At 41.1% G+C, this 27,640-nt stretch overlaps 1 protein-coding gene across 9 annotated transcripts in view; it reads left to right on the forward strand.

Annotated features, from left to right (window-relative positions):
• ELP2 (elongator acetyltransferase complex subunit 2) overlaps positions 1-27,640 on the forward strand; it is a 41,034-nt gene that overhangs the window by 895 nt on the left and 12,499 nt on the right. Inside the window, exons 2-17 of one of the 9 annotated variants that reach the window (XM_040984903.1) lie at positions 2,227-2,305; positions 5,472-5,542; positions 6,638-6,794; positions 7,007-7,084; positions 10,437-10,501; positions 12,580-12,646; positions 13,111-13,251; positions 15,522-15,617; positions 16,626-16,726; positions 16,910-17,041; positions 20,227-20,376; positions 21,898-22,086; positions 24,000-24,069; positions 25,155-25,250; positions 25,380-25,437; positions 25,980-26,052. In XM_040984903.1, coding sequence (XP_040840837.1) covers positions 2,227-2,305; positions 5,472-5,542; positions 6,638-6,794; positions 7,007-7,084; positions 10,437-10,501; positions 12,580-12,646; positions 13,111-13,251; positions 15,522-15,617; positions 16,626-16,726; positions 16,910-17,041; positions 20,227-20,376; positions 21,898-22,086; positions 24,000-24,069; positions 25,155-25,250; positions 25,380-25,437; positions 25,980-26,052 — 1,623 coding nt within the window. Of the gene's footprint in view, positions 1-2,226; positions 2,306-5,471; positions 5,543-6,637; positions 6,795-7,006; positions 7,085-10,436; positions 10,502-12,579; positions 12,651-13,110; positions 13,252-15,521; positions 15,618-16,625; positions 16,727-16,909; positions 17,042-20,226; positions 20,377-21,897; positions 22,087-23,999; positions 24,070-25,154; positions 25,251-25,379; positions 25,438-25,979; positions 26,053-27,640 lie in introns of all 9 variants that reach the window. The other 8 variants (XM_040984904.1, XM_040984905.1, XM_040984909.1 and 5 more) reach the window with 8 other exon arrangements.

Consider the following 27,640-nt stretch of genomic DNA (forward strand, 5'->3'; position numbering starts at 1 on the left):
GTGAAATATTTCTGTTTTGCCTGTCTGGCTTGTCGCTTTGTTTTCGTTTCTTCCTCATTGGCATGCGTGCTGGATGACTGGAGAACACGGGTGAGATCAAGGCTGAACCTAGCAGTGACCGTCAGCTGAGAGCTGCCTTGGCTGGAGGTGCCTGTCTTGGTGCAGCAGCTAGTGGCTTAATGCGTTCACCCTGTGCTTAATCACCCAGTGAGTGTGTTAGTGTACTTTAGCATCAAGAAAGTAGTGTATTGAATCTAAGAAGTACTTTGTTTTGTTTGATGTTTGCTGGTTGTGCGTTTAATGAAATGTAGGTATATAAGCATGTCACATGTTGAGACAAAGTTTCGGTAATGATATGCTTCCACCAAGCTTTTGTTGGATAATTTTGGACTGAGTGGTAATGAAACAGACAAAGAATTATAACCTTTGCCCATGAAGTACATCATAAGAGAGGTCATGAAATACAGTACCTTGTCTCTAAGCTCAGAAATCGTGTGTGTGAAATACAGGGGCTTCTCTGTGCCTTTAACTGTCTGCATTTTCCCCCCCTTATCTGTGCTGGCAGATACAAGGTCAGGCTTATTAGCAACAAATTATCCGAAGGGGAGGGTGCCTGGGAATCTCTGAGTTAGACTTTCAGCCATGGGCAAAATTGGGGAGCTCAAGTGAGGGGTGACGTTGGAGAAGGCAGGGGGCATTGCCAGGGATTTGAGTTGAGCACCATGCCCCTAGATCACTAGGTCTAAAGAGCCTACTGTTTGATTAGCCGTGACTTGGAAGGATAGCTGTGAATTTTTATCCATTCATTGTAGGTTCCTCTACTCCAGGCTTTTATGTCAAAAGAATTCTCAAGTTGGTGTGAGAAATAGGCCCTGCACCTGTGAAGGCATGAGAAGGGGGCTGTTTCTCTAGCCTAGGATGTCAAGGCTGGAGCCCCAGGAGGGAGGGTTCTGGACCTTGTGCGAGGATGAGCAGATGAATGGAGACCTGAGAGTACGGTGTCATGAGAGGGATGCTCAGCATGTGCAGTGTGATGAGAAAGCAGGCATGATTTAAAGTTAATTTTTCACTGAGGCCATTCAAAGTTTTTACACAACTTTGGGGCTGGCAAGGTGTTGTAGCATGTTAGGCTGCTGCCAGCAATGCCAGCCTACCGTATAGACAGTGGTATGTCCTGGCTGCTTCATTTCCTATCTGACTGTTAGTGTGCCTGGGGAAGCAGCAAAAGATGGTCCAAGTGCTTGGGAGACCTGGATGGAGTTCCTACTCCTGGCTTCCATCTGGCCTAGCTTTACCTGTCACAGCCATTTGGAGAGTGAACCAGCAGATGGAAGATCTCTCTTTCTCTGTTTCTCCCTCCCAATAATTCTTTCAGATAAATAAACAAATCTTGTTATTTTCTTAAGATTTATTTATTTTTATTTGGTAGAGTTAACAGAGAGAGGTGAGACAGGGATCTTTCATCTACTCCACTCCATCCTTTGGTTTACACCCCAAATGATTGCAAAGGACACTGAGCAGGTAAGAAGCTGGGAATCAGGAACTTCCACCAGGTCTCGTACATGGGTGCAGGGGCCATCCTCGGGTGCTTTCCTAGGCCAGTAGCTGGGAGCTGGATCAGAAGTAGAACAGCCAGGAGTAGAACTGGTGCCTCTGTGAGGTGCCAGCACCACAGATGGAGGATTAACTCGCTATACCACCACCGTGGCCTGTAAATAAATCTTTTTCTTTAAAAAATTTTGAAATTGGGCCCAGTGTGGTAACCTAGCAACTGAAGTCCCCACCTTGCATGTGCCGCAATCCCTTGTGGACACTGGTTCTAATCCCAGTAGCCCCGCTTCCCATCCAGCTCCCTGCCTGTGGCCTGGAAAAGCAGTTGAGGACGGCCCAAAGCCTTAGGACCCTGCCCCTGCGTGGGAGACCAGGAGGAGGCTCCTGGCTCCTGGCTTCAGATCCACGCAGCACCGGCTGTTGTGACCACTTGAGGAGTGACTCAATGGATGAAGATCTTCCTCTCTGTCTCTCTTCTCTATTCTCTCTTCTCTGTTTATCTTACTTTCCATTAAAAATTTTTAAAAAAATCTTAAAGTTTTTTAAATGAGAAAGGAAAGTCTCTATAATATATATTGTTACTGTCCAAAGTGGTAGAATCTCATTTTTACTAATTTGTTACTGTTCCTGTAGGATAAATTCTTTTATACTAACTGGTATTTTCTTTTTTTAAAGAAAAGAGTTGTTGTTACCAACTTGAATGGTCATACTGCTCGAGTCAATTGCGTACAGTGGATTAGTAAACAGGATGGCTGTAAGTATTAATCTGATAGTTAAAACCTAACTCAGTTGTTTTCTGATGAGATATGGTTAGTCATTTTTCTTTATCAGTTCTCTTAATTTAGCATCCTCTTATCTGATAGTATGTATGGGAAAACAGAGGAAAAGTGATATGTTAGGTAAAATGCCTATTGTTGTTACTTTATAGCTATTAAGCATTAATATCACAGCCGTGTTTAGGATCAAAGTAGAGACACCTTTGGACTCTGGCAAGGCCCCTTGCCCCGTTACTTAGAGTATCTGCTGAAAACCTGTAAGCAGGTAAGCAGGGCCTCGGCTGAAGCTGGCTTTCAGAAGATTCCAGTTCTGTGTCTGTTTGTTCAAGACACGCCTTTACTTTCTAGAGGAGGCACTGCATCTGTACCTCGGTAACATCTGATAAGTGAAGGATTACACTACCGCAGGGTGCATGCGACGTCAAAATTGCTCCCATAATAACACTAAAGTGTTCACTGGTTTTATTTTGTCACAATGTTCTAGTGACCTCATGATGTCTGATCTCACGGCAGATGAAATACACAGGCAGATGTGATAAGCAGCTGGAGTCCAATGAAGTCAGACATTAAAGAAATTTGCAAAACTCTAAAACAGTGCCTCCTGAATGTTACTATGTTAACAATTAATTTAAAACATTTTTTGGTGATTTTTCCTTTTAATGTTTGTTTATGTTCATCTACTTGAGGCAGGACAATAGAAAGAGGTGGGGCAGGGGCGTGCCAGAGACCAGCTCCAGCCAAGTTTGGAGCTGAGGAAGAAGGTGTGGAGTCTGCGAGAAAAGAGGCGAGTGAGGGCCGTGATCACTCGGTGCTCTGAGTGAACAGCCTCAAAACGCTGTCTTTTTTATTTACACAAAAATCATCAGAAGTTTCTGCACAGATTTAATTGTTGTATTTTTTACTTCATGATTAAGCAGGCACAGACATTCAGTTGTTCTATTTTTTACTTCATGGTTAAGCAGGTGTCCTTAAAGATAATTCTGCAAAATACTATAATCATTTCACTTCAAAGCAAGCCATTATTCATTCTTCAGTAGTTGTCCCTGGGTGACAGCCAGGCCACATGTGGTTACCAATTAAAACATTCCTGCCACATTTCTGTTTCTACGACTAATCTATCACTTAATGGGAGAAATATGGCAAAAGGAAAAACATTTTTACAATGTATCTATCACTTAATGAGAACAGTATGTCATAAGGAAAGACACATAAAGATCCCAAACAAAAAAAACCTTTTAAACCTTAAATGCCCCCCAACTACAGGCTTTACAACCCCATGAACAATCAAACAATAATTAAAAACATATTTCTATAGTATTAATAAAAGGATTTTAAAAACAGGTGAAACAGATGCTTTTAATTTTTTTTTTAAGATTTATTTATTTTCATTGCAGAGTCAGATATACAGAGAGGAGGAGAGACAGAGAGGAAGATTCTTTGTCTGTTGATTCACTCCCTAAATGACTGCAACGGCTGGAGCTGTGCTGATCCGAGCCAGGAACTCGCATCCTCCTCTGGGCCTCCCACATGGGTACAGGGTCCCAAGGCTTTGGGCAATGCTCAGCTGCTTTTCCCGAAAGCAGGGAGCTGGATGGGAAGTAGGGCAGCTGGGATTATAAATGGCACCCATATGGGAGCCTGGCGCATGCAAGGCAAGGATCTTAGTTGTTAGGCTGCTGTGCTGGGCCCAACAAATACTTTTTCTACGGTCACAGTAACTGTATTTATCACCACAACAATTTTGGTTGGTTCTCCCATTGTTTTCATTAATTTTTAGTGTACTTGTCAAGCCATTTCCCAGAAGGCATGCTACATATCTGTGCCAGGTTCTGGGGTAATAGTTAGGTACACAGTAAGGTGTCCAGGAATGGGCTTAATTTGCACTCTTATGTATACTAATTCTCGCAAATTGTTTTTTTTTTTTTTAATTTTTATTTTTATTATTTTTTTATTGGAAAGGCGGATATACAGAGAGGAGAGACAGAGAGGAAGATCTTCCGTCCGATGATTCACTCCCCAAGTGAGTGCAACGGGTCGATATTATGCCGATCCGAAGCCAGGAGCCTCTTCCGGGTCTCCCACGCGGGTGCAGGTTCCCAAAGCTTTGGGCCGTCCTCGACTGCTTTCCCAGGCCACAGACAGGGAGCTGGAAGGGAAGCGGGGCTGCCGGGATTAGAACCGGCGCCCATATGAGATCCCGGGCGTGCAAGGCGAGGACCTTTAACCACTTGCGCCACCGCGCGCCGGGCCCCACAAATTGTTAAAGGTCCGTTCACCAAGACATCAGTAACAGCCCCCAAGCTCACTTCAGTTGCAGAAACCGTCTCACAAGGGTAAACAATGCCTTAGTGGATTTCAGAATTCTTTAACGGGGTAGTTGAGTGTTCATGCAGAAGGGGTGAAACTGGGTTGAAGTGATCGGAGAGTCGTCTGCCAGGCCTTGCCATACAGCTGGAAGCTCCTCGCAGCCTGGCCAACAGGGGAGCTGTCCTCTTTACACCTTTGTGTCATCCACCTCCATTGCATGGCTCCCAGCAGGGGGGAAAAGAGAGAGAAACAGAGCGATTAGTCTTCCTACTGCTGGTCTGTCCTCCTGATGCCCACAGTGACCACGATTGGGCTGAATGAAACCTAAGAACTCCAAATTCCATCTGCGTCTCCCTTGTGAATGGCAAGGACTGACTGGAGCACTTGAGCCACCATTTGGTGCTTCTCAGGTGTATTACCAGGAAGTGGAATCTGAAACAAAGTAGCCTGGCACTCTAAACCAGCCCTCCAGGATAGGATGTGGATGCTCCAATTAATGTCTTAGTCACTAGGCCAAATGACCATCCCAAAGCTAAAATGTTCTTGAGTATGAAAATTGAATTTTCGTGATAGAAGAGAATCTTCTAGTTCTTAGGAGATAAGTGATAAAAATCTTTGAGGGTGGGGACTGTCACCATATGTGCAATGTGTTTTTTAATGGCTTGTCCACAGAATATGTATGCATATTTAGGAGGATGAGATATTAAGCCAATGACAAAATGTTTGTGAATTTGAGTATAGGGTATGGACGTGTTCTTATCTCTTTTCTGCAACCGTGGTTTTTTTTTAATAACTAGGAAAATGAGAATTTTTAATGAAATGTAATTTGTTTTTCAGCTCATTCTACTGAATTAGTTTCTGGAGGATCTGATAATCAAGTGATTCTCTGGAAAGTAGAGAATAATCAGGTGGGTAGACCTGTTTGTAATGATAAGAAATTACTTATATTGATTTTTACGTTTGTTGTTGCTTTATGAAGTCCCTGTATTCCTGTTATAAGTAACACAGATACTTTATCTTCTTTGCTCTATCTGCTTTGCTGACCATGTACACATCTGAGTCTCCTTTGTGGGTTGCAGGGACTCAAGTGCGTGGGCAATCATCCACTGCCTTTGCAGCACATTACCAGGCATGTTGGCTTGGAAAGCAGCAGTTTAATGTACAGTGCCATGACTCCAGCCCCTCAAGCTGTTTTTAAATAGAGTATTCCTTTGTATCTGTGTGATTGATTTGTTTGAAAGGCAGATACTCACACATACAATCATTCACTGAATGAGTCGTTAAATGTCCTACAAGAGGGCTAGATCAGGCTGAAATGAGAAACTGTCTAGATTGCCCACATGGATGGCAGGAACCCAAGTACGTAGGCTGTTCTTTGCTGCTTCCTAAGTGAGTTAGCAGGAAACTGGATCAGATCAGAGGTAGAGACCCTGGAGTGAACTGGCTCAGTGACTAAATCCTCCCCTTGCAACTGCCGGAATCCCATGTGGGCACCAGTTTCTGTCTCTGCTGCTCCACTTCTCATCCAGCTCCCTGTATGTGGCCTGGGAAAATAGTAAAGGATGGCCCAAAGCCTTGGGATCCCACACTTGTATGGGGGACCCAGAGGAGGCTCCTAGCTTTGGATCAGCTCAGTTGTGGCTGTTGTGGCCACTTGAGGAGTGAACCAGTGGATGGAAGATATTTCTGTCTTTCCTTTTCTTTGTAAATCTGCCTTTCCAGTATAGTTTTTTAAACTACATGATAAGCTGAGTGGTTACTATTTTTCTTCATTCGTCTCTTCATATTTTGTGTTACCTGGTGCTGTTACTTTGTCAGTAGAACAAAGGCCCTTAGCGGTGTGATTGCTGTATCCAGGATTGTATATTTTTTTGTTATTAATAGGACCTGTCCTGTTTCTGGGTCTGACATGTTATCTTTCCTTTATTTAGGCTGTGATTGCAGCCTAATAAAGCTGAAGCTTTGTTTTAATCGTATTGCTTTTGTCGTCCTTTCTGATTCAGCTTTCTAAAGCAGTCTGTCTCCCCGGCCATGAAGGACCTGTCTACGCCGTGCATGCGGTTTACCTGAGCGATGCAGCAGATGCCACGTGTGGCATACTCATAGCTTCTGCAGCATCGGATTCAACTGTTCGACTTTGGTCTGAAAAGGATTCAGAAAGTAGGTCTGGAGGCATAATCAAGACAACTGAAAGACTAATTACCACACGTTTATTTCTTTTGCACTAAAAAATTCCTGTATGTGCTAAGAGTTCAATATGGATTTTTTTTTTTTTACCTGCCTGACAACTGTTTGGCCATGACGATGATGTTATGTTATCTGTAATGAAGCTCAGGTAATTTTTCATGTTTGTTTGTTTTCTTATTTCTTAGTAATGTGCCTTCAGGTCTTGGACTTTGAAGATGGATTTACTCTGGCTCTCTCCTTATGTTTTTTACCTAATACTAAAGGTGAGTGTCTTACTAAGCACTTACTAAGAGGGTAATATACTTTCATATCTCCAAAAAAGCAGAACTAAAAAGAAATATATTGGCTATTAATTTATCCATCTAACTATTTCCATAAAAGAGGCTAAAACTTGGATAATGTACTTTTGTTAGAGTAGTCAAATGATCAAAGCATAGAATTTGAAGTTTAGGGAGGTCATTGGTGTTTTTTAAAAAATGCTTATTTTGAATGCTTTGTTTTGAAAGTCATAGAGAGAAGGGGAAACAGAGATCTTGCACTCAGAGCCAGGAGCTGGTAACTCATCTGGGCCTCCCACACAGCTGGTGTTGTTTCAGGCACTTTGGCCTTCTGCTGCTTTTCCAAGGCCCTTAGCAGGTAGCTGGATTGGAGTGAAACAGCAGGGATCAGAACCAGTGCCCATGTGAAATGCTGGTTTCACAGATGGCAGATTACCTGCTAGGCCGCAGCACTAACCCCTATGAATTTTCATAACTGTTGAAAATGTGAATGGGTTAATATATACCCAACATTAACATTTCTGTTTATCAAGCGTATGCTGGATGTGTATAGGTCTCACTTGAGGAATACCTGAGTCTCAAAAATGTGAAGAAAGATCTAGGGAAAACTGAAACAGAGCTAAAGTTGGAACCATTGTAAGCATTTCCCTCCCCATGATGAATCCTGCAGAGTAACAGCTTCTTGGGACCACTTAAAATCTCCAAAGAGAAGCATTTCCCTTTGGCTAGGAGAACTGTCTGTACTTATCTTCAGGTTATCCTCCACCAGCTTGATGGCCAAGGTGACTTAGTCCTTTGCTTCTCAGTGACCCTGAAGACAGGACAAGTGGCGAGAGGCAGGGCCTGGTCAGCATCTCTTGACATTGGCAGCCCCTGTTCCTTGGGGTTTCCTGCTGTGCTTCTGTTTTGTGCAAAGGCTCTTTAGAGGCCAAGCTGCACTCAGTCTGGTGTCCTAACCTAGAGTTTCATTTCGTCGTATCTGTGTTGAGGCCAAAAGAGGGGGTGCCTTTTGTTGTTGTTTTTAGGTGCTTTCTAATGAGTGAGTCTTTGAAAAATGCATTTCATAGCAAGGCATTTTCTTTGAATGGAGGTCCCTATTTTATTTTTTCTATAGCTAATAGGGCTATATTTTGATCCTGTGAATTAGTCTTTATATTTTAAGAAAACTAATGTTGGTCACACCTTTATCACTTTTAAACCAAGTGTGTGTATATATAAAAGATTTATTTTTATTGGAAAGTCAGATATACAGAGAGGAAGAGAGACAGAGAAAGGTGTTCTGTCTGTTGATTAATTCCACACAAGTGGCTGCAGTGGCTCGAGCTAAGCCAATCTGAAATCAGGAGCTAGGAGCCTCTTCTGGGTCTCCTGCGTGAGTGCAGGATCCCAAGGCCACAACTGTTTTCATAGACCACAGGCAGGGAGCTGGATGGGAAGCAGGACCACGAGGACATGAACCATGTCCATGTAGGATTCCGATGTGTGCAAGGCAAGGACCTTAGGCGCTAGGCTACTGCGTTGGGTCCCCAAGTGTATTTTTCAAAAGAAGTATTTATTTTTATCTGAAAGGCAGATTTACAATGAGGAGAGAGATCTTGCATATGTTGGTTCACTCCCCAAAAGGCCGCAGTGACTGAAGCTGAGCAAATTTGATTCAAACCAGGAACCAAGAACTTCTTCCAGATCTTCATGTGGATATAGGTACCCAAGGGCTTGAACCATCCTCCATTGCTCTCCCATGCCATAACAGGGAGCTGGATTAGAAATGGAGCGTCCAAGACTAGAACTGGCACCCAAAGGCCTGGTGCAGTAGCTTAGTGGCTGAAGTTCTTGCATTGCACACCTGGGATTCCATATGGATGCCGGTTTGTATCATGGCAGCTCCACTTGCCATCCAGCTCCCTGCTTGAGGCCTGGGAAAGCAGTCGAGGACAGCCTAAAATGGCTTGGGACCCTGCACTCTCGTGGGAGACCAGGGGAGGCTTGGGCTCATGGCTTCAGATCGGTTCAGCTCCACCCATTGCTGCCACTTGGGCAGTGAATCACCAGACAGAGGATCTTTCTCTCTGTCTCTCCTCTCTGTATATCTGACTTTCCAATGAAAAAAAATAAAGAAATTAGGGCCCAGCGGCATGGTCTAGTGGCTAAAGTCCTCGCCTGGAACACACAGGGATCCCATATGGGCGCCAGTTCTAATCCCGGCAGCTCCACTTCCCATCCAGCTCCCTGCTTGTGGCCTGGGAAAGCAGTCGAGGACAGCCCAAAGCTTTGGGACCCTAAACCCGTGTGGGAGACCCGGAAGAAGTTCCTGGATCCTGGCTTTGGATCGGCATAGCATTGGCTGTTGCGGTCACTTGGGGAGTGAATCATCGGACGGAAGATCTTCCTCTCTGTGTCTCCTCCTCTCTGTATATCTGACTTTCCAATAAATAAATAAATCTTCAAAAAAAAAATTAAAAAAAAAAAAAGACTGGCACCTATATCGAATTTCAGCGCTAAAAGGTGAAGGATTAAACTGTTTAGCCACTATACTCAACCACTAGCCAAATATTTTGTTATATACGATCTTATTGATTAACTAATAGAGAATTGTTTATTTTTTTATTTATTTTATTAAAAAGGCAGATCTACAGGAGAAGGAAAGACAGAGAGAAAGCTCTTCCGTCTGCTGGTTCACTCCCCAAGTAGCCACAATGGCCAGAGCTAAGCTGCTCCAAAGCCAGGAGTCAGGAACCTCCTGCATGTCTTCTGCACAAGTGCAGGGTCATAAGGCTTTGGGCCATCCTCTACTGCTTTCCCAGGCCCAAGCAGGTAACTGGAAGAGAAGTGGAGCAGCTGTAACACGGTCCAATGTGCATATAGGATTGTGAAGCAGGCAAGATGAGGATTAGCTACTAGGCTGCTGTGCTGGATCCATACTGTCTTAGTATTGAATTTGCAAGCAAAATGTAAAATCCTTGGAGTAACAAACATAGCTATGGGGCTGGCTAATAGCAGCTCCTTGTACCCATGCGCTCACACCCCTGGTGTTTCCCATTGGTCTCCTGGCTGAGGTGGTCCAGATGCCCTGTTTTGCTCTAGATGAGTTTCCTGGTGTCTTCTGTCACAAATGACATGGAATGGAGAGAAGCACTCTTAGTTGTTTAGTAATTCTTTTTTCAGGTAACCATTAAGTGTTCATTTTATCAGTAAAGACATTTATTGAGCACTTTAAGTTTATTCATTCACTGGGGTGGAAAATAAAAGTAATCAGGATTTTCAGCTGGAGCTTGGAAGCTAGTGTGGCTGATAATCAACATGGCAGAGTAATCACACTGAAACCTGTCTCTTCCCTCAGTACCAATATTGGCGTGTGGCGGTGATGACTGCAAAATTCACTTATTTGTTCAGCAAAATGATCAGGTAACAAATGATATGTATTAAGACTAACGTTATGTTCTGTTAAATTACTTGTTTTGATGAAATTTACATAGTTGACCAGGCAGGGGCGGAAACGGTCGAGGATTAGGGGAGTGTGGGTGAGACCATTGTTTCCAAATCTTGCTCCTGTTCCTCCTGTATCTGGGGGAAAAAGGGAAATTAGAGAAGAAGCCACACTCAGGCTCCTCGCCACCTGGGAATAAGGAAAGGCCAACTGATGCCTTCCCAGAGTTCCCTGATGTGGAGCAGGCTCTGAAGTTCTACTCAAGTGGTTTCAGTAGTTTTGAAGTGTTCTCAGTCTTGCCAGTCCAAGGATGAGGAAATCCTTCCAAGATTCAGCTGTTAATACAGTTCACTTCAGAGGCTCCCTTCGTTCAAATATTTGCTATCAACAAGATGAGCAATTTGTTCTGCCCTCCTTCCTCTGTTATGATACCAGATATCCTCTGCAGGCCCCAGTAGACTGCCATATTCTCCATGTGCATCTGGACATGCCTTCCACTGCTCCGTCTTAGACACTAAGGAGGCCCAGCTCTGACAAATGCATTCCACAGTCAAACCACAGATCCTGTGATTCTCCCCACGGTTGGAGTTCTGAGTTTAGTAGTTCAGTTGGGAAGATCTATAGGAGTAGATCTTTAGGTGAAGGAGGATATGGAGGAAGTGATATATATATATATATATATATTTTTTTTTTCTTTACAAATTTCAAAGGGGGTCTAGCACAATAGTCTAGTGGCTAAAGTCTTCACTTTGATCACCCAGGATCTCCTATGGGTGCCGATTCATGTCCCAACTGCTCCATTTCTCATCCAGCTCCCTGCTTGTGGCCTGGGAAAGTAGTTGAGAAGGTCCAAAGCTTAGGGACCCTACCACCCATATGGGAGAGCTCCTGGCTCTTGGCTTTGGATCAGCTCAGCTCTGTTGTGGCCATTTGGGGAGTGAACCAGCAGATGGAAGAGCTTTCTCTCTCCTTCTCTCTGTAAATATGACTTTCCAGTAAAAAGTAAAATAAATCAAAAAATTATTTTAGTGAGGTATAAGAAAACATGAATTTAAAATATTTTTCAAAGATTTATTTATTTATTTTTATTGGAAAGACAGATTTACAGAGAGAAGGAAATACGGAGAGAAAGATCTTCCATCCACTATTTCACTCTCCAAGTAGCCATAACAGTCAGGCTGGAGCTGAGCTGATCTGAAGTTAGGAGCCAGGAGCATCTTCTGGGTTTCCCACACAGGTGCAGGATCCCAAGGCTTTGGAATGTCCTCTGCTGCTTTCCTAGGCTGCAAGCAGGGAGCTAAATGGGAAACCAGGCCACCGGGATACAAACTGGCATCCCTATGGGATCTCAGTTCAGCAAAGCAAGGACGTTAGCCACTAGGCTGCTGCAACGGGCCAGTGGGTTTAAACATTTGAAATGAAGCTTAAGATACCTCATGGGGTAGCATCTCCTGGAAGGATTTGTTTGTTCTTCTGAAGTTTATCAAATATTTTAGTGGTTAAATTGCAGGAGAAGAATTCCAGAAAAGGGGGTTAATTCTAGGCCCCGTTCTTTCTTTATTTTTCAAGGTTCAGGTTTATTTATTTATTTGAAAGAATTGCACAGAGAGGGAAAAACCAAGATTTTCCAATTGCTGGTTTACTCCTGCAATAGCTGTCAGCAGCCAGGACTGAATCAGGCTGAAGCTAGGACTCTGGAGCGTCATTTCTGGTCTCCCATGTACATGGGCCATCTTCCACTGCTTTCCCAGGTGGAGCTGCTGGGACTCCTGTGGGGATGGCTAGATGGGAGTCTTGCCCCATAGATGGCAGGCTTAGGTGCCTCCCCATAACTCTAGCCCCAAGGATACCTGTTTTTCTGTATTTTATAGATAAGCTGAACCAGCATTGGAGCCCAGATGTTTTTCTTTCTCAAATGAGTGGTTTATCCAAGCTCTGTTTGGTAGTGTTTTCAGTCAAAATGATGCAGTAGGAATGGCTGATACCAAATGAAATCATGATGTGCATGAAAATCTTAAATTCTTACATCAACTCACTGTTTTTTTATTCTTACTAGTTTCAGAAAATGCTCTTTCTCCGTGGACATGAGGATTGGATAAGAGGCGTAGAATGGGCAGCATTTGGTCAGTATGAACTTTTGCTGAAGCTCATATATTGGAGACAAATGTATGTAAATTCAAAGGAAGTAGCCTTTTTTTTTTTTTGTATGCTGCATGTTTCTATTGTCCCAATTAGAAAGAGGATATTTATCTCTTCTGCTCACTTGAATTGGGTGGCAGAGCATGAAACATGTTTGTATGTATTGATAAGGTAATATTGACTGTAGACTTCACATGCAGACATTTTTGGAAATTTCTTTGTAAAATCTATTATACTGTAAAAGTACTACATGTCGTAAGCATTTATTTATAAAGACTGCATTTTTTGTCAGTGTTGTTATACAGGAATACAGTAAGATGAATGAAAGATAAGGCTATAGTCTTTTTTTCTCTTGCAATCTAGAAATATATATATTGTAGAAGAGAGTCTTACACCCAAACTTAAGAATGTGATGTTTTAAAATTAATACAATTTATTTTTCAATTAGGTAGTGATCTTTTCCTAGCAAGCTGTTCACAAGATTGCCTGATAAGAGTATGGAAGCTGTATTTAAAATCAACATCTCCAGAAACTCAGGATGATGATACTGTAAGACTGAAGGAAAATACTTTTACCATAGAAAATGAAAGTAAGTAATACTAGAAATATTTGATATAATAATACTATAAAGTTTATATTTTGCTACATTCCTGTGTGAAGTTTAGTTTTTCAGAACTGTCAGATCCCTACCTGAAACTGATCCTATACGTTTTTCTGTGTTATGTGAGGATGAATCATTTTCCTAAGCATTTATTTATTTTTATTTATTTGAAATGCAGGGTGACAGAAAGAAATGAGGAAAAAAAAGAGCTTCAATTTGATAGTTTACTTCTCAAATACCTGCAGTAGCCATGGCTGGGCCAGACCAAAGCCAGAAGCCAGGAGCTCCAACTAATTTGCATGGATGGTTGTCAGGGGTCCAAGTGCTTGAGCCATCATTGTCTGCTTCCCATTATGCACATTAGCAAGAAATTGGATTGGAAGCTTGCAGGATCCAGTCCCTTGTACTTACATATATGTATATATATATAAAGATTTATTGTTGTTTTTCCATTGGAAATGTGGCTATACAGAGAGACGGAAAGGCAGGATGAGCTTTTGTCCTCTGGTTTATTTCCCAAGTAGCTGCCTGGCTGGACCTGAGCTGATCTGAAGCCAGGAACCGGGAGCTTCTTTCAGGTCTCCCTCGTGGGTGTAGGGTCTCAAAGCTTTGGGCCATCTTCAATGGCTTTCCTTGGCCACAAGCAGGGAGCTGGATGAGAAGTATAGCTGCTGGGGTATGAACTGGCACCCATATGGGATCCTGGTGGAAGCAAGGCAAGGGTTTCAGTCACTAGGATTTGTGCTTGGCCCAGTTCTTTGTACTTCCTTAAGGGATGTGAGCATAGCAGTTGCAGCAAGTGCACAACTCCTGCCCCAAGAGTGAGTCATTTTTCACTTAATAAATGTTTTAGACCTTATTAATAAGTTTTTTAAATTGCTAAAAATAATATTTAATGTTTCTCAATAAGTTAATTTGTAAAGTGATATTGGTATTGTATTTTTAGTATAGGAAGAGCTAAAGAAGTAATGTTAGTTATCTTTTTGTTGGAGTACATGTGCTACAAGAGACTTACCAGATCCCTGCACTTAAGTAGTGTATGTAATTCTGAGTTTCTCACTCTGGCATTAAAAGAGTACTCTTGCGTGGTAACTCCTGAGAGTCTCCTATTGGAAGGAGATCTGGGGGGAATGTATATCTGAAGTATAAAGTTAGACCTTGCTAAGTATTATAAACCTCAGTATGCTGTTCTTTGTTATAACTTCTTGGTGTAAAGATCATGAGTTGAGATTTCAACAGTTTTAAGGGGAGAACTAAGAGATTATTTGTGTACCCAAATACAAATTATTTTTTATATTTTTATTAATTGGTTAGAGAAATGAAATTTATTTATTTTAAAGATGTGTTTACTTTTATTTGAAATACAGGTTTTACAGAGGAGACAGAGAGTAAGAGATTACCCATTTGCTGGTTTAATCCTCAAATGACTGCAAATGACCAGAGCTGTGCCAGTCCAAAGCCAGGAACCTGGAGTTTGTTCTGGGTATCCCGCATGGGTACAGGGTCCCAAGGACTTGAGCTATCCTCTGCTGCTTTCCCAGACCATAAACAGATAGCTGGATTGGATGAGGAGCAGCTGGGACTCAAACTGCCACCTATGTGGAATTTGGACACCACAGATGGAGGCTTCACTTACTACTCCATTGAGCTAGCTCTCATCAAGCTCCTTTAAAAAGAACATTTTCACAGCCAAGTTAGTTTTGCAGTTATATCAACAGTGATTAAAATGTGAATTGCTTCTTGGCCTTTTGGCTAAGATCAAATGTAGAACAAAACATTATATCTGAATGTCAACCAATTAAACATACATTTTAAGTTTCATTCATCTCATTCATTGCTTAAAATCACAAGACAAAATTAAAATAAATAGAATGAAATCACTCAACCAATACTTTTGGAGAAAATCTACTTTTTCTGTGATCACAAGTAAATGCTAATAAATGTGCTGTTTTTCAAATTTCCAAGATAACTGATTTTGTACTACAATTAAAAAGCAAAATCGGACATGCTAGACCATTTTTGATCTTCACTGATTATCAGGTTATAATAACCTGATCAGATGGGAGATCTGAAGAAGCTCCTGGCTCCCGGCTTTGGCTCAGCTCAGCTCTGACTTTGGGGCATTTGGGGATGAACCAGCAGATGGGAAGTCTCTTCTCTGCTCTCCTCTCTGTGTAACTTTTTTTCTCAAATAAAAGTAATAAAATAAATTTTAGAAAAAAGCTTTGATGGAAAATCCCTTCATGCATTTGTTGTAGGTGTGAAGATGTCATTTGCAGTTACTCTGGAGACTGTGCTAGCTGGTCATGAAAACTGGGTGAATGCCGTTCACTGGCAGCCGTCATTTTACAAAGGTGAGAAGGACAGCTTTTACATATCCATTAAATTTCACCAAATCTTCAGCTAACTACGTAAAGTGGGGACCTTTTTTTTTTGTTTGTTTGGTCAGAAATTTCAAATAAAGGATTTTTTTTAAGTTGGCAAGCTGTATTCTGAATACTCATTTTCCCTTAAAAATGTCTCTTAAGTAAGGAAGATAAGACTCCTGCCATGATATCGAAACTACCACAGCCCCATTATCTTTCACTCTTATAAATTTTTACTTATGCATAAAGAGATTTTTTTAAAAAAAACTGACTTTCAAACTAATTTCATTGGTAGCTTTATCCTTAGCGAAACAAGTCACTAATATTGAGATAGGTTATTTAGGAAAAAGTCAAGACTGTTTGCGCTTGGTTTCACCCTTAACCTCTGTCTTTGGAGTGATGGCTCTGTGCCTGTTTGCACTGGTGGTGTGGGTCTTGGAGCTGAGCAGGCATGGCATCACTTTTTCAGCTCCTGCCCGAGACAGGAACAGCAACCGTTAATACTCAGCCTCTACTCATGTTATGGTGCAGTTGTGTTTTGCTTTGGTAAATAAATTGAATGCCATCAGTTTGCAGAACTTTCCATCTTTCCTTGGAGGCAGCTGCAGTGCTGAATTCAGGGCATAGCATTACTGACATGGCTTTGTATTTTAGTCAAGCTATACTGTCACTAATAGTATTGTTTCACAGTTAACAGAACTTGGTTACCAAGAAATATTTTATTTATCCTTTTACAATTTGCCTTTCAGCTTAACATTTTAAACAAGTCTGTCCATGTTGATTCATGTAATTCTAGTTTTGGTTTTATTGCACTGTACTGTAATTACCACAACTTATTTATATGTCCTTTCCACAGCAGATCTTTGTGTTTTGAAATGTTTGCTATGACCAGTAATGTTACAGTGGCATTTTTGTAGTGTCCCTGTTGTTTGCTTAGATAATCTACAAACATAGTATTTATTGATTACCTGAAAAGCACTGGTTTTTGTTTTTCAGGTGGTGTTCTACAGCAACCAATGAGATTATTATCTGCCTCAATGGATAAAACCATGATTCTCTGGGCTCCAGATGAAGAGTCAGGAGTTTGGCTGGAACAGGTAAAGCTGTGACTGTTCACGGAACAGAAAATTGGGTTTTGTAACTTGATTATTAAGTCTTGAATCTATGTTCCTAGAGCTGTAATTTTTCACTCTCACGTACATCAAGTGAATGGGAATTTAGCAGTCTCTGGGGTTCGTGGTTTCCGTGTTGTGAGTTGTTTTCTTTCTGTCATGGCTTAGGTTCGAGTAGGTGAAGTAGGTGGGAATACCCTCGGATTTTACGATTGCCAGTTCAATGACGATGGTTCCATGATCATTGCTCATGCATTCCATGGAGCATTGCACCTTTGGCAACAGAATACAGTTAACCCGGTAAGAAAAGTTTAATTTCAAAAATTCAAATCAGAGAAAGGTTATGCCCATTTACTGGAACATTCTACAAGCCAGGAACTGGAAACTCAGTTCATGTTTTCCATGTGGGTGTCAGGAACCCAACTATTGAGCCATCACCCACTGCTTCCTAGAGTTTGCATTGGGAGTGGACTGAAACTAGAAATGGAGATACAAATTGAGCTCACATACTCTTATAAGGGATGCAGGCATCCCAAGCTGCCTTAATTTTTCTTTTTTAAAGATTTATTTTTATATATTGAAAGAGTTACGGAGAGCGAGATATGGACAGAATGAGAGGGATTTTTTTTATCTCCAAATGGCTTCAGTGGCTGGGTCTGTGCAAAGACAAAGCCAGGAGCCCAGAATTGTTTCCAGGTCTTTCACGTGGATGCGGGCCCAAGCATCTTAGGCCATCTTCCCCTGCTTTTCAAGGCACATTAGCAGAGAGCTGGCTCAAAAATGGAGCAGCTGAGACATGATGTGGCACCCATATGGGATGCTGCTGGTTTCTCAGACAGCAGCTGAACTGACTACATCATGATGCTTGTCCCGTAAGTTACTTCTGCATCACCATGTTAAATTCCTGCAACAGAAAAGTACTTTTGAATTAAGTTTTTTTTGTTTGTTTTGTTTTGTTTTTGTTTTTGAAAATTTGTTTTACTTGAAATTCAAAATTACAGAGAGTGGGGCAGACAGAGATCTTCCCTCCAGTGGATCACTTTCCAAATGGCTTCAATAGCCAGAACTGGGCTGGTCTGAAGCTGGGAGCTAGGAGCTTCTTTTGGGTATCCCATGTGGGTGCAGAGGACCAACAACTTGGGTCATCCTCTGTTGCTTTCTCAAGCCATAGCAGGGAGCTGGGGATGTAGTGTAGCCACCAGGACTCAAACTGGTGCCCAGTTGGGATGCAGGCATCACAGGGGAGGCCTAATCTGATATGCCAGGGTGCTGGCCCCAAATTTCTTTTGTTTAACTGTGAAGGCCTTAATGGAAAAAAGCATCAAGTGAGCAAGGAAGAAGAATTCTACTATCAATGGGCTTCTGATATTTTTTTAAAGATTTATTTATTTTTGTTGGAAAGTCAGATATACAAAGAAGAGGAGAGAGAGGAATATCTTCCATCCATTGATTCACTCCCCAAATGGCTGCAGCAGTTGTAGCTGAGCCAATTCGAAGCCAGGAGCCTGGATCCTCCTCCGGGTCTCCCATGTGGTTGCAGGGTCCCGAGGCTTTGGGTCGTTCTCGACTGCTTTCCCAGGCCACAAGCAGGGAGCTGGATGGGAAGCAGAGCGGCTGGGATTAGAACCGGTGCCCATGTGGGATCCTGGCACGTGCAAGGCGAGGACTTCAGCCACTAGGCTCCATGCTGGGCCCTGGGCTTTTGATTTTACTTAGCAAATATTGAAGGTGATTTGACTTATATGTAGTTTTTACTTTTTAGAGCAATTTTAGGGTAACAACCAAATGAGAAAGTACAGAGTGCCACGTAAGCCTGCCCTGTGTGAACATAGCTTTCCTCATTGTCAACCTGCCATACTCCAAATAGTATGTTTGTTGCAGTCTGCCCTTTAGGGCTGTTCTGGTGGTAAGCAGTTAGAGTCCAAAAGTGCTCTTCGTTGCTCAGAATTTTTTATAAATTCTCTTAGTGCTAATTTTAGATTCAGTTTTTGTGTCACAGAGGAAATTAATGTCATTTCTTTGTCACAGTCTTTGTAGTTTAATCATGGACTGTATTCATCAGGCTTGGCTTTGAATGATCTGTTCACTGTTCATAAAAGAATAATTTTCCTCTAAAGGTCAAGACTTTTTATTTAAAAGATTTATTTATTTGGAAGGCAGGGGGAAAGAGAGGGGGAGATACCAAGAGAAAAAGAGCAAGTTCCTGCATCTACTGGTTTAGTCCCCAAATGGTTGCAACAGCTTATGCTCATCAGGCCAAAGCTGGGAACCCAGAATTCTATCCAGAACTTGCATGTGGGTGGCAGAGACCCAAGTACCTGGGCTGTCATCTGCTGCTTTCCTAAGAGCACTAGCTGGAAGCTGTATCAGAAGCAGAATGAATGGCCCTCTGCAGTGGCTTGTAGTGGATAAAGGCACCACCTACAATGTATCCCATCCCATATGCATGCCGGTTTGATTCTCAGCTTCTCCACTTCCAGTCCAGTTTTCTGTTAATGTACCTGTGAAAGCAGAGGATGACCCAAGTGCTTGGCTCCCTGCACTGAACTGGAAGACACATGTGAAGCTCCTGGTTCCTGGCTTTGGACTGACCCCGCTCCAGCTGTTAGGGCCATTAGGAGAGTGCACTAAGTATAGGAAGATCTTGCTCTCTGTGTCTGTCCTCGCTCTCTCTGTAACTCTGCTTTTCAAATAAATAAAATCAATCTTTAAAAAGCAAACAAAAAGGCAGCGCAAGTGGAAGTAATGAGTTTTGGGTTGGGATGCTGACATCGAAGGTGGTGGCTTAACTTTCGGCACCACAACACTGGCTCCTAATGAATTTCACCACCAACTGAAAGTAGTTTAAAATATATATATATATACTCTGGATCAGGCAAGTGACGTTTTCTTTATCTTGTGTTCGTTATATGTTTATGTGGTTGTGTTTGTAGGCAGACTGACTAAGTTTGATTTATCCTTCTGCCCTTGACACCTGTAACTTGTTTTATTTAGTAAGAAAAGCCATCGGGTTCACTGTCTGAATCTACTGGTTCATTTCACACAATGCTCTAGAATTTGGCATAACAAATACATAGTACCTAATATTTGCTATCATTCTTCTGTATACTTTATGAGTGTAAGCTTGTCTATTATTCCCAGTGACTTATTGAGGTAGGTGCCATTATTGCAATGCTTGTTTTACAGAACACTTATTTTAGCCACACAAGGCTGAAATCATGCCCGGCTGGTGAGAACCATTCAGTAAATGAGTGGAGAGATCATCCTAAGATAACTGCTTTAATGGATACAGTGCATGTTTGAATGCTTTAGTTCTAATTATGATTGATTGGAAAATTTACCCTAATATTTTATGGCCCCATCTTACATGCTTAACTTTTCATCTTGCTAGGAGGTTTCATTCATTCTTCCTGTTGGTTGTGTTTTACTTTGAGTGGTGGTATCTGTGGTGATTTTTATATGTGTCATGGACACTTTAATTGCAGAGGGAGTGGACTCCAGAGATTGTCATTTCAGGACACTTTGATGGTGTCCAAGACGTACTGTGGGATCCAGAAGGAGAATTTATCATCACTGTTGGTACTGATCAAACAACACGACTTTTTGCTCCGTGGAAGAGAAAAGGCGAATCACAGGTGAAATGCCTTCCAACTGATCCACATTCAGAAGGCTTTTAGGAGCCCATGGAAAGTAGGGCAATATTGTTAGTCATCAGAAAAATGTAAATGAAAACTTTTTAAAAGATTTATTTATGTTTATTTATTTATTTGAAAGGCAGATTTACAGTCAGGAGGAGAAACAGAAAGAGAATCTTTCATTTGCTTCTCCCAAAATGGCCATAATGGCCAGAGTTGGGCCAGGAGTTTCTCCTGGGCTTCCTGTATGGGTGTGGGGGTCCAGTTACTTGGGCCATCTTCTGTTATGTTCCCAGGCTGTTAGCAGGGAGCTGGATTGAAAATGAAGAAACAAGTGCCCATATGGAATGCTGACATCATAAGTGGCATCTTCACCTATTATACTAACCCCCAAATGAAATCCTTGAGTAAAATACAACTTCATAGTTTCCAAAGTCTAAAGTAAAAAGTAGGGAAAATAAGTACTGCCTGTAATGATTCAGTATACCTGATGCTTTCCTAGTTGTTAGTATCAATGCAAAATGAAACTGTTGTACTGCAAAAGTTTAATTTTTTTTAAAGATTTATTTTGTTTTATTATACAGGCAGATTTTACAGAGAAAGGAGAGATATATAGAGAGAAGGTCTCTATCCCCTGGCTCATTTCCCAAATGGCCACATTTTCCAGAACCGAGCTGATTCAAAGTCAGGAGCCAGGAGCTTGTTACATGCTTTCTATGAGATACAGTGCCCGAGGAGTGGTGCCATCCTCTGCCGTCTTCCCAGGCCATAACCAGAGCTATAGTGTAGCTACATTATGCTTTGGTCTTGCAGGTTAAGCTTCTGCCTGTGGATGACCAGCATCTCATCTGGTAACTGGTTGGAATCCCAGCTGTTTCATTTCCGATTTAGCTGTCTGCTGGTGGCCTGGGAAAGCAGTGGAGGATGGCTCAAGTGTTTGGGATCCTGTGGGAGACCTGGAAGAAACTCCTGGCTCCTGTCTTTGGACTGACATAGCTTCAGTCATTGTGAACATTTTGGAAATTGAACCAGTAGATGGAAGGTCTCTCTGTGTGTCTCTGTCTTTCTCTGTTTAAACTCTGCCCTTGAAGTAAAATAGGTAAGTCTTAAAAAGAAAAAAAAATCACAATAAAGCTTTAACACCGATTAAGCCATTGAACTCCTCTGTGGTAAAGAAAGCCAGGGTCCTCAGCCTTAGTTTGTTAGTGTCTGACAAAAATTCTCACCATTAACTGACCCAGTCCATGAAGACTAATGATATTTGCAGCTGACAATACTGCTTCAATTGCACATGATCCAGCCAAATGACGAGAATGGAGCACATGTGTAGACATGTCTGTAGTCAACTAGAAAACAAGTCAAATGATTTAGAGTGGTTTTCTGTAACTTTCAGTGATTTGTTAATGGCTTTATCCAGTTGTTTATGAGTGAATCTGCCCTGTGATCATAGTTCCTTGGCATCTAATCTTTGGTCATTGAAAATAATTTGGCTTTTTAAAGTGTTCATTTTGTTTAACCTAGGTGACTTGGCATGAAATTGCAAGGCCTCAGATACATGGTTACGACCTGAAATGTTTGGCAATGATTAATCGGTTTCAGTTTGTATCTGGAGCAGATGAAAAAGTCCTTAGAGTTTTTTCTGCACCTCGGAATTTTGTGGAAAATTTTTGTGCCATTACAGGACAGTCTCTGAATCATGTGCTTTGTAATGTGAGTATTCCTCTAAATGTTTCGCTTAAAACTGCTCACTTCATTGTGAAATTAAAAATGTTTTATTCAACTTATAGCTATAGTGATGAATAGAAATAAAAGCATATCACTTATTATTGATGTGGCAAACTTTGTGTGCCCTGGGGCGTTTAGTTGTTTTGTTTAGATGTTGCAAACAGAAGTTTGTGGAACACATGAGTTCAAGCCATTGTTGGGCAACATGGCACTGTTCACCTAAGAGGTGAATTTTCTGTTGCATCCTTCTGCTGGATTTTTAGGATAAACAAAATGTGAAAGATGGAACTTGTATATAACCAGGGAGGTTATTATCCGTAGGCTAAGGATAGGGGGAGGGGAACTAATGTACTTGCTGTTATCAGATAGGTCAACTGCTGAATCTTATGGTACCAAAGTCACTTCCATTGAAGGAAGAGGACACTGTTTTGGAGCATATAAAATATGTTTAATGGGATTTCATTTGGGCTTTCGAAGGGTAAGTTTTTAGTTTTGTTTGTGTCTCATATCTATGAAAGATTGTAAATATATGAAGTACTTAATTTTTAAGGACGAGAACTAAAGCAGCAAGATAGTTCTGATATACAGAACTATATATTCGAAAGTCCTTGATTTACAACTGTGTCACAAATTTGTGAATTCAGAAAGGATCAGTGCATTTATCATAGATGGAAGGAGAGAGCAGAGTTATTGGGGTTCTTGTTGGAACAAAAACAGCATAGAGGGAATGGAAAAGTGGGAGAAGACATGGTTGTGATTGTGGGATGCAGGTTTGCTTCAGACCATAGGGTTCTGGTGGATAACCCTGCACACAGAAAATGATGAAAAGTGTTTGGGAAGCAAGAGGTTTGCCTTGGAGTTGAGAGACTAAAGGCACTGGAACTAGCATGAGCTGGAGAAGACAGTGTGTCATTTGAAATGAAGCAACCAGCTAAACTAGCCGTAGTGTGTACACAGGATCTCATGTCACAGCTTTTCCTAATGATTAGAAGAGAAAGTAAGATCCTGTTCTGTTTCTTTCTAATAAAGACAGTAGGAATGAGAGTTGGGCTTGTGGGAGAGAGGCAGATTGTTTCAGGATATCTTCAGTTCTAGGGATTGAAATGGTGAAATCAGTTGCCAGGTACATTTCAGTTCTGTGACCCAAGACACGGGATGCCTATTGACTCTTGCTGCCTTGGGGGTTTACTCCTGTACTGTGTGTACTGGGTGTACTGGGTGTACTGGGTGTACTGGGATAGGCATATAGGAATACTTCTTATTGCTCTTTTTCATGCTGTTCTATTTTTCTTGATTTCTGATATGAAGGTTACAATGTTGGTGATGATTTAAAATAATATTGCTCATGTTTGTGTCTGGTTAGGGCTCCCATATTGATCACTCTCAGCATATGGGCCCATGCCAATTTTGAGGGTTAGTGTATAATTTCACATGAGATAACTCGAAAACTGTGGAAATCTTGGGAAGTTTTAAAATACAGTTTTGATTATTTAAATATGTTTGATTGAAGCACTGTTGCCTTTTTTGGGAAACGTCTGTTCACATGGACATATTAGGTTGTGCATGTGAGACTGTTTTTGCAAGTTCAAGCACTCAACCTTCCATTTTCAGGCTGCTGCATTTCTTGCCAGACCCTGAAACCTCTTGAGCTAGTAATATTTAATGAGCTTGTAGATGAAAGGGTGCTTATTTTTTTAGATGGTTGGGATTTGAGGTTAGGTATAGCCTGTCTCTTGAGAGTGTGTTGCATCTGTCGATTCAGGAAGTGCACATATAGGCAAACATTCATACAAAGGTAGTCCTTTAAACTGTTAGTGTCTCTGATTACAGTGCTTTTGTATTGCCTGGAGTAATAGTAATTTTTAGTGGTTGAAACTTACCTGTTCTTTTCATTCCAGCAAGACAGTGATCTTCCAGAAGGAGCCACTGTTCCTGCATTGGGGTTATCAAATAAAGCCATCTTTCAGGGTAAGTCTTTAGTCTCAAAAATTGTTGAATGTATATGATACTTAAACTTAATATAATATGTATCTAGATATATATTAGGTAAAATGTGTACCTAAGGTTTGTTGCAGCTAATTTTTCGGAAATTTTTCAGAGATTTATTTATTTGAAGGCCTAGCATGATAACCTAATGGCTAAATCCTCGCCTTGCATCCACTGGGATCCGTATGGGTGCTCATTCTTGTCCTAGCTGCTCCACTTCCTGTCCAGTTCGCTGCTTGTGGCATGAGAAAGCAGTAGAGAATGGCCCATAATTTTGAGGCCCTCCACCCATATGGGAGACCCAGAATAGGTTCCTGGTTCTTGGTTTGGATTGGATTAGCTCCAGCTGTTTGGGCCACTTGGGGAGCAAACCATCAGAGGATGGAAGAGGATGGAAGATCTTTGTCTCTTCTCTTTGTAAATATATTGATCCTTTACATAAAATATTTCATGTTAGGTACACTATATACACAGACTGCTGAAATAGGTGCAGGTTACACAGTGTGCAGTTCATGGCACCACAAGCACAGGTGTGGCCTTGAAGGATCTATTGTTGGTTTTATTTATTTTATTTTTTAAAGATGATTTATTGATTCAAAAGACAAAGTTACAGAAAACAGGTGGGGTGAACATGCAGGCCTTCCATCCTGTTTCATTTCCCAAATGGCCACAACAACCAGGTCTGGGCCAAGCCAAAGCCAGAAGACAAAAGCTCCATCCTGATCTCCCATGTGGTGGCAGGGGCCCAAGCACTCAGGCCATCCTCCACTGCTGTCCTGGGTACTGTAGCAGAGATCTAAAATTGAAGCAGATTGGCTGGGACTCAAACAAATGCTCATATGGGATGCTAGTATCACAGGTAGCAACCAAGCTGTCTATGTTATGTGCTAGTCTTGTGAAACTTGTTACTTAGTGCTCCTAGGAACATGTTTGGAAAATACTAGGTGGTGGAAATACTTTTTGCTTGGCATCCCATGGACACAGCTTTGACTATACCAGTTGGAAATGTCATTGCCTTCTAACTGGTGGTCTTAATAACAACAAATGATGTTGATGTGCTTCCTTAGGAGATATATGTCCTCAGCCTTCTGATGAGGAGGAGCTGTTAACCAGCACTGGCTTTGAGTATCAGCAGATGGCCTTTCAACCTTCTCTACTTACTGGTAAGAAATGGCAGAACACTGGTACACAGTGTGCTATCTGTCACTGCTGACCTAAATATGTGCTATAACATTTGCTGTTTTATTTGGGTGAAAACAAAAATTAACTGAAATACCATACATTTATTATAGAACCTCCCACTGAGGATCATCTTCTGCAAAATACTTTGTGGCCTGAGGTTCAAAAACTGTAAGTTCAACTGTATGTAGCAATTTGATTCTGTTGTAATGTGGGACGTTTACCCCTCCCTACACTTGATTTGTCCCTTTCCATTCTTCCTATCTATAGTTTTTTCTGTTCCAGATCTTTTAGTGGTTCTTCATAATGGTAAAAATCAAACCTCACATTTTTATGTTGCTTTTTAGGTTTATTTATTGATGTTAATTTTAAAAGTAGAGATAATATTTGTTCCTTTTTTAAAAAGATTTTTAAAATTTTATTATTCTATTTTTTCTTTTTCTTTAGTGGTTTGCAATTGAAACCTTTGCATGATTTAGTGTTTATTTTGCCAGCTGGCTATGATAGGAAGTGAATACTTGTATGTTAATCTGGTTGTCTGAATGAGTTGTATGACTTCTGAGGGAGCTGATGTTTCTCGCCAGCTTCCCAAATGTTTGTTTGGATAAAGATTATTCTTTCCACTTTGTAAAATTTTGCAGCTTAAAAAGCGGTAAAATTAGTAATGTGTGTAGAGATTATGCATTTTTCTCTCTTCCCTGTTTCTGTTTTAGATATGGACATGGTTATGAGATATTTTCTGTTGCTTGTAACAATGCGAAGACTCTGCTTGCCTCAGCTTGTAAGGTAGGGGATTTTCCTTTTGATTCTACCTGATCACAGGTTCTTCCACGTTTGGTAGTGATGGAGACGAATCTTAAGTGAAAGGCTGTTGGTGTGTGCCTTTTTTAAGTCTTACTTTCTCAGTCTGTCTTTCCTTTCTGATCCTGCTAAAGCTTGTGTTTGTGTTTTAGATCTGTATTTCAGCTGCACATTTTTTTGTTCCTGAATGCTCAGTTTCAACTGAGTTATGCCCATGCTCAAAAATGTTTTAATCAGGTCTCTTAAAATGAATGATACCTAAAAGTTTGAATTTAAACAGCTGGAATCTTTAGAGACAAAAAAGAGTGAGAAGGTGATGCTTGGAATGAAATCTCTCAAACTTTTTTTTAAGACACTGTGGCACAGACCTAAGTAAGTGGAGTCCCTTGGCCTGACCATGTTAGCTGGTTACTGTAGCACATGGCACTGTAGCACAGGACAGTTCTGCCTTTGTCCTGGAGAATGATTTTGAATTCATGATTTAGAATTTATACACATATGAAGGAGTAATATTTACAAAGTATTATCTGAAGGGTCTAAATCCCACATTCCTCTATATATTTTCTGAAATGTATTTATTTTTTGAGCATGTTGGTGAGAGCTGCCCATAAGGATGGGCCCCTGAGTCGCTGCTTTTGTTGTAGAGACTGCATTTCCCTACTTTCCCCCTACCTGCTGCTAACAGGTTCTGTGGCGACAGTACCAAGAGTGCTTCCATCTTCTGTTGTGACTTTGGGAAGATTGGGGCTCATTAGTTCAAAAGGCTGTGCTTCTGCTGAGCTGATAATTTGTTTTTAACTTAGGGTATTCTCAATCATGTAATTAGCTTTTCCGTTTTGAAAACTTCCATTTTAGAAACAAGTAATGGCTTACTTATACCAAGTATGTGCCTCTTTTTTTGAAACAAATGCTTTTTAGCTACATTATTTAGATGTCATTAACATAAATGGCATGTTTCAAGTGAGCAACTTGATAAGTTTTGACATGTTTATAATTATAAAATGTTAACTGCAATCAAGATAATGAATGTATCCTTCAACCCTCAAAGCTTTGTATGCCTCCTGTCAATAATTTCTCTTTCCTGCCCCTTTCTTCTCCCTCTTGCAGTTAATCTGCTTTCTATCACGATAGAGTAGCTTTTGTTTTCTGAAATCTCATGTAAGTAGAATCATTTGAGGCACTTTAAAACATTCATGTAAATTGGAATTAAATGATCGTTGATTTGCGTACCCCCACATTTTTATCTCTGCACCTAGTTTTTCCATAATGCACATTCCCACGGACCATAGAAGTTCTCTTATGCAATGTGTGCTTTTTTCATTTGGCCTGGTTCTGTCATTCATGAGAATTAGTGAAATCTTGCTTGTATCCATAGTTCATTCCTTAGGCCTGTTGAATAATTTTCACTTGTACAGATACACCACAGTCTACTCACTTATTAATGGACATTTGGGTTGTTTTCCAGATTTTGGCTTTTTTTTTTAAAGATTTATTTATTTATTGGAAAGTCAGATATACAGAGAGAAGGAGAGACAGAGAGGAAGATCTTCCATCTGATGATACACTCCCCAAG

Source organism: Ochotona curzoniae, unplaced genomic scaffold (genome assembly GCF_017591425.1).
Source record: "Ochotona curzoniae isolate NIBS_2020 unplaced genomic scaffold, NIBS_Ocur_1.0 contig_43, whole genome shotgun sequence".
Taxonomy (NCBI): domain Eukaryota; kingdom Metazoa; phylum Chordata; class Mammalia; order Lagomorpha; family Ochotonidae; genus Ochotona; species Ochotona curzoniae.